At 39.0% G+C, this 10,849-nt stretch overlaps 3 protein-coding genes across 5 annotated transcripts; 1 reads left to right on the top strand and 2 right to left on the bottom strand.

The window, feature by feature from the left end:
* Positions 1–635: 635 nt before the first annotated feature.
* On the top strand, positions 636–3,342 carry LOC106636560 (mpv17-like protein). 3 transcript variants are annotated; one of them, XM_014348964.2, is made up of 5 exons: positions 1,267–1,617; positions 1,685–1,756; positions 2,012–2,278; positions 2,357–2,488; positions 2,580–3,342. In XM_014348964.2, exons 2-5 carry the CDS (start codon positions 1,751–1,753, stop codon positions 2,817–2,819), a joined length of 645 nt encoding a protein of 214 aa, XP_014204450.1. In that variant the 5' UTR covers positions 1,267–1,617; positions 1,685–1,750; the 3' UTR covers positions 2,820–3,342. The 3 variants fall into 3 exon arrangements, with proteins under 3 accessions (XP_014204451.1, XP_014204450.1, XP_014204449.1); XM_014348965.2 differs by lacking the exons at positions 1,267–1,617; positions 1,685–1,756 and adding an exon at positions 636–817; XM_014348963.2 differs by having other exon boundaries at positions 1,267–1,756.
* A 646-nt stretch (positions 3,343–3,988) lies between these two features.
* On the bottom strand, positions 3,989–5,695 carry LOC106636559 (NAD-dependent methylenetetrahydrofolate dehydrogenase). Its single transcript, XM_014348962.2, has 3 exons — positions 5,183–5,695; positions 4,543–5,096; positions 3,989–4,464 (listed from the first exon to the last, which is right to left on the bottom strand). The coding sequence occupies exons 1-3, from the start codon at positions 5,272–5,274 to the stop codon at positions 4,112–4,114; spliced, it is 999 nt and encodes a 332-aa protein (XP_014204448.1). The 5' UTR covers positions 5,275–5,695; the 3' UTR covers positions 3,989–4,111.
* Positions 5,696–6,324: 629 nt separating this feature from the next.
* LOC106636613 (cyclin-dependent kinase-like 4) lies at positions 6,325–9,268 on the bottom strand. The gene is made up of 5 exons (XM_014349031.2): positions 9,043–9,268; positions 8,748–8,942; positions 8,134–8,425; positions 7,279–7,696; positions 6,325–7,202 (listed from the first exon to the last, which is right to left on the bottom strand). Exons 1-5 carry the CDS (start codon positions 9,208–9,210, stop codon positions 6,824–6,826), a joined length of 1,452 nt encoding a protein of 483 aa, XP_014204517.2. The 5' UTR covers positions 9,211–9,268; the 3' UTR covers positions 6,325–6,823.
* Between the last annotated feature and the right edge of the window lie 1,581 nt (positions 9,269–10,849).

A 10,849-nucleotide genomic window follows, 5' to 3' on the forward strand; every position in this document is an offset into this window, starting at 1 on the left:
TTTAATTATGATGCAGCAGCTTATAAAAAAAAATGATGAATGAATGAGAAATGAAAAAATGACCACATATAGTTTAATTTTCCTGCGTCAAATCTTGTAGATATTGTTAAAAGTATTTGTGAATATTTTTTTCATCAAACTAGACTTTACATGATCAAAAATATTATTATTAATATATTTTCGTTAAAATAGGAATTTAAGAAATAAATTTACCACTTTAACATTTTTAATATTTCGCTGATTTAATTTTTTTTTTTTTTTTTCAACCTCAAATGAATATTTCGGTTGTTCCGTCACTTCAATCTTTAATCATGATATCTCATTTCGTTGTAAAATTAATTTCACAATTTCCTCAGGTGAAATGTGTATGAGTGAGTCTACAGGACAATATAAGTCGAACGATTGAGCACAAGAAAAGCAATGATGCATTAAATCATACAATTATATGTATGCCTTTAATCTTATACACACAACTAAATAGTCAGGAAGCACAATAACTTGGCGGATCTCTAGACGGAAAGTCCGACACCTATGAAAATAAAATACATATTTAAGAGCTCTTTTGGATCAGCTCGACGCTTGCGCGCCCAAGTTCGTAGAGAAATAATACTAACTATGATACTTGCGCGCAAGCATACAATATTATAAATAAAATCGTCACGACGATTTATATCTATATCAGCTACATTATTACGTCGATTACGCGCCTGTATCACATGAATACCGAGTTGAATACGAGTGTGGGGACACGATCGATCGAACGAGTTAGTGGCAAAAACCTCCGAATGACTTGCAAAATAAGTCTAAGAATACACAAGTAAGTATTTGAGTCATGTAGACAGTAAAATAAGTACGTGTGTGATGTATGTGTATTTTGGGATCGTATGCCATCAAAAAGCTCTCTTTCTCCAAAGAAAACGCAAAATCGGTTCCTCTGTGTAAAAGTGTAAAAAAAATTAGAGTTTGTCTCATCCGCGTGCACCTGCTAAGGGCCAAGGTCGAGGTGGCGGGTGTGTACGCGCGCGTATTTTATACTTATACCTGCACGAATGACGTAGAAAACGGCATCATCGCCAACTCTTCATGCACCCCCCGCACCGAAAATGCTGACGTATGATTTATAATAATTTTTCCTCGAGATTATGGTGCAAGATTACACCCAACTTGATCCCTAATACGTGACTCCTGCTGGTCCGTGCTGATGGTGCAGCGCTCTCGGCGAGAAATTAACTCGATGATCTTCGATCCCCGTAACAACGGAGTTGTTATTGAATAAAAAAAAAAAAAAAAAAAGTGAACATCAATAGTATCAGCACGAATTTTTAGAAAAAGTTATATAGATGATCTGAAGGAATCAGAGAGTGTGTGTATGTGTGTTGTTGCATGAAGCGATCTTGGCCGCAGAAATGTCGCGAAATCGATCCCAAAGCAGCGACAACGACAGTGACAGTGCAGAGGCTCTGCGAGAGAGCTTTGACGAATAGGTAGTCGTGTGGTCGTGACTCCACGTTACGTCACGCGTTATCATTAAGGAATTCACGGGTACTCGTCGTAAAATCAACTCGTCACTCTTTCTCCCGGATTGAATTAATTCGCGCTAACGGACGTACACCACAGGTCTCTCTCCTTCTTGCAGTGCGTTTATACCTATACGTGTGAATAATATATAGTTATACGGATACAGGGCACGTAAACAAACACCATATAACAACTACTGCAACTGTTGTTGCTGCATCTGTCACATCGCTGCATGCAGGTGAGTTTTGCTTTTTCGAAAAAAATCGTCTGCTACGGAACAGCTGTTCTTTCACGTGCTGTCTGCTATATATGCAGCAAAATGTTTAATTTCGTCAGCCTGTCAGTTTTGCCTGCACCAATACTATATCATGTATGATGCAAGTTGCTTAACGATCGATTAACAAAAATATAAATGATGCCAGTAGTTTGAATTGTTATAATGATGGATGTATTTTTCGCGCGCGCGCGCTTCCTGGCCGCTGCTGTATTACAGACTACCAGGATGAGGGTGATACTGCTTAAGTTTCGCGAGGTGACCAAGAAGTATCCAGTGGTCAGGGGCATGGCTTCTTACACGGTGATCTGGCCCGTGGCCAGTCTTATACAGCAAAAAATAACGGGCAAGGAGCAGCTCGATTACATGCAGGCCGTCAGGTTCAGTATCTACGGAGGTTTCTTTGTCGCTCCAACTCTTTACTGTTGGCTCAAATGCGCCTCGCACTTTTGGCCCAGGGCAGATCTCAAATCAGCGATCACCAAGGTACCACGGTGTCTGTCGTTGTGTAGTACCTATACTTTGTTTTGTCAGTTCTCTCACTGTGATGTTGTTGAATTTCAGGCTCTCGTTGAACAAGTGACTTATGGGCCTAGTGCGATGTGCTGCTTCTTCTTTGGTATTAATTTTCTCGAGTTCAAACCCATCGATGTCTGTATACAAGAAGTTAAAGAGAAATTTTGGCCAACCTACAAGGTCTGTAATTTGTTTGTTTGTACTGTTATTTGACCATATAAAAAAAAGAAAAAAAAAAAAAAAGGTAGATACGTGCATTTTTTTGATTTAGGTTGGAGTTTGTGTGTGGCCATTCTTGCAGACAATAAACTTTCTTTTAGTACCAGAAAAAAATCGAGTAGTTTATGTAAGCATATGCAGTCTCATGTGGACCTCGTTTCTTGCCTACATGAAGTCAATAGAACCCAAGAGGCATATGGAAATACCCCAGTATGATCCAGTTGTGGAACCAGAAGTCAAACACAAAAAAAAGATATTAAATGACAGTACACTGGCGTCAGCCCTTAGATAATATTACTTATTATTCTTACACAAATTCACAATTAGCTTAATTTATAATTGTACAAAATTTTTACTCTAGGTAATTAAACATTTTGTTACATGTCTTGTTATAAGTAACACAATGCTTGTAAAGTGCTCTACTTATAAGTGGTTAATACTTATAAACAGAGGTTACTTGGCATTGTTGTTACATCGTTGTAAGAAAAAAAAAAATTAGCCAATTCATCGTGATTTCTTTTCGCAAGACGAAAAGATCAATGAAAGTATTGAAAATAGAGCTTGATTTCTGAGCTTTATCTGTAAATATATATACATATAAGTATTTGTACTTATGTAAATGGCTGGAAACGCGATAAACCAGTCGTATCACGTAAAAAATTGTTTTATTTAAATTATCGTGTTAACTATATTATATGATATATTGATGTGTTTGAAATTTTCTAATGAAAGAGTACTGTATTTAAAGGAAGCGGTACTGCACTATTACATGCTCTCAAATGATAAGGAAAATAAAAATGGAGCTGGTTCTATCACAGTTGTACTTATAAATTATTTACAAGGTAAGCTTTTGTATTTTTGACGTGCCTTACTGACATTTGCTAATATCGTCATTAATTATCATTGTAGAAACAGGATTTCAGACATTTTCGATTCTTTCCACTCTTCTTCAACAGCCCACATTTATGTATACAAATAGGTATTATTATTATGCAACATATGCACATGATACCTATGTAAGTTGATAAGAAATTAAAAAATATTTGTCAGTTAATATCAGAGATTGTAGAAGTAGGCCAAAAAAAAGAAAGAAGTGCGTGACGAAAATTCTTGGTCTCAATATTTTCGAATGTGCTGTTTGAATATCTGTCACCCAAAAGCCTAATGAGCGGCTTTTTATTAAAATTTCCTTGAAAATAGTGTCTGCAACGAGTAACTCGGGTCATAGTCGAATGAAACATGGTCTTTTGTGTTTTGTCATTAGCCATATAGTAAATAGAGTACTTATCGTAAGTTTCGCGCTTACAAAATTTAGTGCATCAGTATAATTTCTGTACGTAATTACTTATATAAGTGGGTTTTTGTTCATTAAAAATGAGTAGCTTACGACTTTTGATTATTTAAGGGGATAAACGTGAGAGGGAAATATTAATTTGGTTCTCGATTTATAAAACGTTTTTCTTTTTTATTATCATATGAAACATCATATAGTATATACGTTTGTACAGGTACATTAAGGTATAGCTTACTATAATTACAATAATTACATAGGACTGAATACATGGATCGTAAATCCCAAGGTGTTCAACATTTACCATTCTTTTGCGATTTAGCGGCAACCAATGTATTTCTCATGAGCATGGCCACGGTCATTGGTCCAACACCACCAGGAACTGGTGTTATATAGCCAGCAACGTTCTTAACTGATTCATAATCTACATCACCGACTAGCTTGTACTTTTCATGGCCAACCTTGACTCTGGTGATTCCGACATCGATGACGCAAGCTCCCGGCTTTATCATTTCTTTGGTTACCAAACCAGGGACCCCTGCTGATACCACAATGATATCTGCAAGCTTTGTATACCTCTCGAGCTCAGCACGCGGCGTAAATCTGTGGCAAACTGTTGTCGTCATATCAAGTCCCGGCAATTCATCTGCAAAACATTTTTCAAACGATACTCATTAGATAGGTAGATATTTGATTATTCAATCTAATAAATACTTTTACCCACCATTTCCATCGGAGTGCAGTAATAAAGCAATTGGCAAACCAACATGCTTTGACCTTCCAATGACTACAGCATTTTTACCAAAAGTTGGTATCTTAGATCTCACGATTAATTCTTTCACTCCCAATGCAGTTGCAGGTATGATTCCTCTACTGTTAAGAGCTAGCCTTCCAATGTTGTTCAAGTGAAAACCATCGACGTCCTTTGAAGGTGTGACAGCATGGCAAACTTCTTTTTCACTTATGTGAGCAGGAACAGGCAATTGCACCAGTATACCATCCACTTGGGGATCTTGGTTTAGTTCTTGAATACTTTTCAACAAATCTGCTTGGCATATATTTGTCGTAAAATGCAAGGTTTCACTGTCAATGCCGACTTTCTTGGCAGCCATCATTTTCCTCCCAACGTATGCTTGGCTGGCAGGATTTTCCCCAACCAGTATGGCAATTAATTTCGGCCTTCTTTCACCAGCACCGATCCACACGTCAACATCGTACTTTACCTCTTGCAACACTTGATCTGCTATGCTTTTGCCATCAATGACAATAGCTTCGCACCTTTAATAAAATTACAAATTGCTTTAGTAAATTACTTCATGTACTAGCTAAAAAATTTTATTCAATAAAAATATAATTACACTGACCTAGAACCGTGCAATCCTCTCGACCAAAAGCCAAAAACTGGTCTCAAAAATTTTGCAACCGACATGATGAACTTGTGAAAGAAAAACGACATAATAAGTACACAAAATCACTTTGGACCAAAATTCAGCCCAATTCGATTGTTGTCATCCAAAGAAACTTTTATTGGTTCAAGTATCCCCCCAAAAACACCTGTTTTTGTTAACAATGTAAAAATAAGGCAAGAGCGTTATAACCTCTTGGACTTGAATAACCGAAAATTATCCAGCAACAGCTCCACTTGAAAAATAACGCAAACGACGCGTTTGCCTTTGGAGTTCGCACGAAAATAAATCAAACTCTCGGGGTTGACTTGTTCTCATGGTTGCAGCGACAACGATCGCGCCCATGATGAAATTACGCTTTATCTTCTTCACTTTTAAATATAAGTAAGTGCGCGAAAATATTATTATCTTCTGGTGATGCGTCGTGCAACGAAGTAACGACTCGTGCGTCTTTCCCGATAAGACGTCGGGTTTTGTTGGCGGGTGGTCTTCCCTTTCGTCAGCAGGTGGTATGTATGTGCATATATACTTATAAGAATAATCTCTTTGAAAACATGAAACACATACCGATAAGTACACTTATTTAAAAAACTGATTCTTTTTTTCACTAAGTTGAATAAAGACTTATTTTTCTTTTGATACAAAAAAAAAGTTGATAAATCCTTCATAAGAATAATAGAAAACTCCGCGTTTTTCATTTATTTCTCCAAGTATAATTTGTCACATATTTTTAAAATAATATGTATAAAAATCTCCTGATGTACTTGATGTATACCATTAATTCAGTATTGAAGTTTTTGATTGGGTACCTGATAAACAAAGGGTAACTATTTTAAAAAAGGTTAACTTAAATGATAATCATACCATGTAAAAGTGTAAAAATACCTAGTGGGTGAGGTAAGTACAAAATTCGTGCGGTACATATCTGGTATAGAGTCACCAATCAACCGATTTTCCGCGCCTACCATGTAGGCAACACCATGTCGTGAAAGCTTCGATGACGACTCTTATAATCACAGAACGTGTTAAAATGACCAAAAAAAGAGCGTAGTTTTTTTGTAAATCATTATTGTTTTATTGGTTTTAAAAATATCCTGCACGTATTATACATGACTTTGTACAATAATATTCTTCCCCGCAATCACGTTAAATTTACATCGCTTCTTGTAATTTCCCCTTAAGTCTCTCACCGCCAACATTTTTAACTTACCGCTAAATCATACGTCTATACACACATAGTAAGTCAGATGAAAGTTTTTTTTGTTTTTAAACTCATCGTCAACATTTACTCATATTTATAATACCTGTACTCGTTAAAATTTACTGCAACTGCGTCTCACGCGTAATCGTAATACACAAACAAAATGCCGTGTCATAATATATTATTGCACAAAACGACGTGTGTGTCCCATCATATGCACGATCACCACAGACGGTACATGTACATTTATATATACTTTATTTTTGTATATCAATCCCCACTTTTGTGAAATATGTAAACAACGAACAAAGGGCGCGCGCGGCAATCATATATATTAAGTATGACACACATGTACCCTAAATACACGAGTGAGATTAGCGCTGCAGATGAGCCCGATATCACGCGACGTGCGAGTAGGACAAGTCGAGCTTGGTCCGTTTGGGAGCCGTAGGTAATTTGTGCGCCAAAGCCGGCAGAGTCAACTCCTGATGCCTGATGCTTCCTCCTCCCCCAGCCTCGCGAGCCTGCACAGCTTGACAACTCGGCTCGAAGGCCGAGGGCAAGAGACCCTTGTGTCGCTCGAGCTGGTAAGTGCAGGCTTTAACCGGCGACGGAGCCACGAAACAAAGGTCCCGCGGCCGCGACAAGTGCTGGGCCATCCTCTGGTGCTGCTGGTGGAGCTGTTTGCTCCGGTGGGACGCGGCTGGTGGCGGGTCGAGCGCGGCGGCTGGCCTATCCAGGTTCACCGACGACTCCCGCACGAGCCTCACGTGCCACCTGCAACCATGAGCATCGGTACCTTGGTGGTTGTCGATCCGAGCCGAACAAAAGGAAGAAGAGTGGGCCGACTCACCTGGGAGCACCGCTGGACAGCCTCGGGGGCTCGTCGAGCGACAGCACGCTGAACCTCCTGTCGTCGCCTGGTCTTGTGGACGTAGCAGCGCCCCGGCCCTGTAGCAGCGGGTTGTCCTCGGTCTCGCGGGCCACGTGCTCCCTGAGCTCGGCCAGGAACTTGTCCGCGAAGCCGTCCTGCATGAAGAAGGGGTGCTGCAGCAGTTGGGCGCAGCTGGGCCGCGTGTCCGGGTCCATGCGCAGGCACTGCGAGAGAAAGTCGAGGCCGGCCGAGCTCGAGTCGGGGAGCAGGGCGCGCAAGGAGCGCAAACCACCGGCGCTCGTGTTGTCCGTGCTCGCTCTGTACGTTGAGGTTCGGTTGACGCTCGTGCCGTTGTTGTTTCGGCTCATCAGGGCCTGGTGCCGGCTGCACAGGCCACCTGTATAAGTACAGAGCAAATATAATTTTGTAGCTGAACCACCTCTCTTACGAGACTACATATACATATAATCATCTTGCACTATAATATGTACCTATTAGTTTATATGTCAGATAACCATTTATATATATTTATTCATCGCCAATAGATATATTCGAGCTTGTTATTTTTTGTGTGACCTTCTTAATGTGAACTCGGTGTTTGGTTATAAGTGTACTTTAATGTGCGCTGTATTTATTATAAAGTTGGAAAACGTTAATTGGGAATCTCGGCACGAGACAAGTAAGTAATACACGAATTGAGTACATTGTGCACTGGATTTGGGCATGGGAAGGCTTCATCGTTACGTGTAACTATTGCCCAAAGCATCGGATGGTTAATGGTAATTTTTGAGAGAGAAAAACCTTGCATTAACATGATACAATTGAGTTATTTACCAAGCAAACGCGTGATGCGAAAGAGCTGGTCGATGTCGCTGTCCCCGGGAAAGAGCGGCTCGCCACTGAGCATCTCGGCTTGGAGGCAGCCAACGGCCCACGTGTCTATGGCCTTGCCGTAGCGCGAGTCACCGACGAGGAGCTCCGGCGCCCGGTACCACCGAGTCGCCACGTAATCGGTGCAAGAGTCGTGGGGCCCGCCAACTATGCGAGCAAACCCAAAGTCGCACAGCTTTATCACCCCCCGGCTCGACACCAGGACGTTTTCTGGCTTCACGTCGCGGTGCATTATCTAGTTTGTTTGTTTTTTTTTTTTTTTTTGTACGGAAAAACAATTATTTACAATTGATGTTTATATAGAGAAACGAAACCAACAATAAAAGCTTTTTTTTTTTTTTTTTTTTTTTAAACTATACTTCGAAGGATAACTGTGCAGGATTGATGATGACGCGAAATACGGTGCCATTAATTCAATATGCACTTATCACTCGCTCATGCAAATTAAAGCCTTATAACCTTCTAACGCATACAGAAGTAGTTCAATAATAAAAAAAAGTGAAAAAAAGGGAGTTTGAAAATAAAATAAATTAAAAAAGCATAGAGCTGTCGCTCACTTGGTGGCTGTGGCAAAAGTTGAGTCCGCGCAGCACTTGGAAGATGTATCGTCGCGAAGTGTCGGGCCCAAGACCGCCACCAATGTCCTCGAGCTCGTCGAGAATCGTGTGGTCGAGGTACTCGAACACGAGGTAGAACCGCTTTTTCCGCCTAAACACCTCGATCAAACTCACGAGGTTCTCGTGCCTTAGCCTCTGAAATTGACAATTATTAACTCGGCAAACATATATTTATGTCTATGTATTTTATTTACCCATCGTTCAAGTGCAATATAAATATATATATGTTACACACCTTAAGCAAGCGAATTTCTCGAAACGCGAGTTTTCGAACGGACACGTTTTCCACGGACTCGAGGAATTTTTTGATGGCCACTATCTGACCGGTTTCCTTGTGCCGGCACTTCATCACGACGCCGTAGCTTCCCTCGCCGACTACCTCGATGTTCTCGTATTTCTCCATGATCCTCGCGCTCCGGGCTTTTCCTACGTTTCGGTTGTTTTATTCTTCAATTGCTGCAAGATTAACCATACCGGCCCACATTGTTTGAAAAATATACAATAGGTTAATTGTTTGACAAATATATACTCTATGAATTTGAATTTCGGAAAATGTCACTATTTTGCGATTTTCATTGGTGAAATGCTGAAAAATTAGGATATTTTATTCGCACCCTGTTGATGTAAATTTTAATTCTAAATATTTATCAGTAATTCAACGAACCATCTTGATCCAAATGAGAATAATTGTACAACCCATACACATTATTTCAAGTGGTACCAACAATCAGTCATTTAAATTCACATAGTGAAACCTTAACTTGGTACGAATAGTACGAATAGTAAAATCCAGTATTTAACAATGAATATTCACTAGTTCAAATAAGTTATAAGCATATACAACTTTGTCATAGTGAAATCGACTGTTTCGCTGCTAAAATAGTGTATATTCACTAATTTACAGTGTATATGCATTATTTTGAAAAAGTTGTGTAATAATCACTATTTCGAATTTAGAGAGGATACTATAATATATGTAATATAATTTGAAGAAGTTTTATGTGTGCGTGATTTTTTTAAGCCACAAAGTAAAAAAAAGTAATTTGGACAAAAGCACGTTTCAATTAAAATTTTGTTGCTGACGAAGGGAACAAGGAAGGAAGCATTTATGCTGAAGTAAAAAAATTGCAACGAGTTTTAGATCAAGGACAATTTTTTCATCACCGCATTTTTATGTGTTTTTCAAAAAAAATTTGTTCAAATTTGACAAAGACATGACTGATGTACAAAGTGCGTCCACCAAATAGAAAATTTATGGAACGTTAATGAGGCCCAATTTTGGGATCTCACGAAAAATGAAAAAAAATGAAAAAATGAAAGACTTGCTGCAAGAGTTGATTAAAATATTACAGGGCATCAAAAAAATATCAAATTTTAGTTCAGGAAACAAGAGTCCAATGACTGCAGCACGGGTTTGGACATAAAAATACTTATTTTAACTCTCTCTAAAATGAGAATTGACTCAGCTATTTGAAAATAGGCACGCTCCGACACGTGTAATTAGTTGCTAACGTATTAAGAGGGTGTTTATTAATTTATGATTTAAATTGGCCTCAGCCCCCTCATTACACTTTTCTTTTCTTATTCCACCAGAGGTTCAAAGTCGTACTGCTGAGTTTTCCTTCTCTCAACAATAAACCATGTGAGATGAACCTAGACCTAAGCGAATAATAATAATTTACACAAAATTCGCTCAAGACTTGAGAATAATCTGCTCAAAGAACATAATTTACTCCTTTGATTTTTTTGAGGTACTCGCAAAAAATTCAAATTAAATGCGGCCTTTCCGAATTAAACATGCTGCCATTGAAAACTTCTTACGACAGTTGGTCGATCTTCGCGAAACGGCGAATCCTTTAATGCACATTTTAATGTAGAGCTATATACATATTGTAAAAAAAAAATTAACGTACGACCCTTTGGCGTTACTATAAAAACTATTGCGATAATATGTCTACCTTTACTGTAAGTAAATGCTTATCTGTACGATGCGCGTGTAAGTACGAGTACACACGTATCAGCTCACAATGTTATAATAAACA

Source organism: Copidosoma floridanum, unplaced genomic scaffold (assembly GCF_036245765.1).
Source record: "Copidosoma floridanum isolate Cflo_tuat_1 unplaced genomic scaffold, Cflo_Japanese_pri ptg000019l, whole genome shotgun sequence".
NCBI classification, from domain to species: Eukaryota; Metazoa; Arthropoda; class Insecta; order Hymenoptera; family Encyrtidae; genus Copidosoma; species Copidosoma floridanum.

What these genes read in the sequence shown, in the direction of transcription:
- LOC106636560 (XM_014348963.2), top strand. An exon ending in TCAAATCAGCGATCACCAAG is followed by an intron (nt 2,279 to 2,356) that starts GTACCACGGTGT and finishes GTTGAATTTCAG; the next exon opens with GCTCTCGTTGAACAAGTGAC. An exon ending in AATTTTGGCCAACCTACAAG is followed by an intron (nt 2,489 to 2,579) that starts GTCTGTAATTTG and finishes TTTTTGATTTAG; the next exon opens with GTTGGAGTTTGTGTGTGGCC.
- LOC106636613 (XM_014349031.2), bottom strand. Translation starts at nt 9,210, where the DNA reads ATGGAGAAATACGAGAACATCGAGGTAGTCGGCGAGGGAAGCTACGGC. An exon ending in TCGCATCACGCGTTTGCTTG is followed by an intron (nt 7,697 to 8,133) that starts GTAAATAACTCA and finishes GTACTTATACAG; the next exon opens with GTGGCCTGTGCAGCCGGCAC. An exon ending in CTGTCCAGCGGTGCTCCCAG is followed by an intron (nt 7,203 to 7,278) that starts GTGAGTCGGCCC and finishes TCATGGTTGCAG; the next exon opens with GTGGCACGTGAGGCTCGTGC.
- LOC106636559 (XM_014348962.2), bottom strand. Translation starts at nt 5,274, where the DNA reads ATGTCGTTTTTCTTTCACAAGTTCATCATGTCGGTTGCAAAATTTTTG. An exon ending in AGAGGATTGCACGGTTCTAG is followed by an intron (nt 5,097 to 5,182) that starts GTCAGTGTAATT and finishes ATTTTATTAAAG; the next exon opens with GTGCGAAGCTATTGTCATTG. An exon ending in ACTGCACTCCGATGGAAATG is followed by an intron (nt 4,465 to 4,542) that starts GTGGGTAAAAGT and finishes AATGTTTTGCAG; the next exon opens with ATGAATTGCCGGGACTTGAT.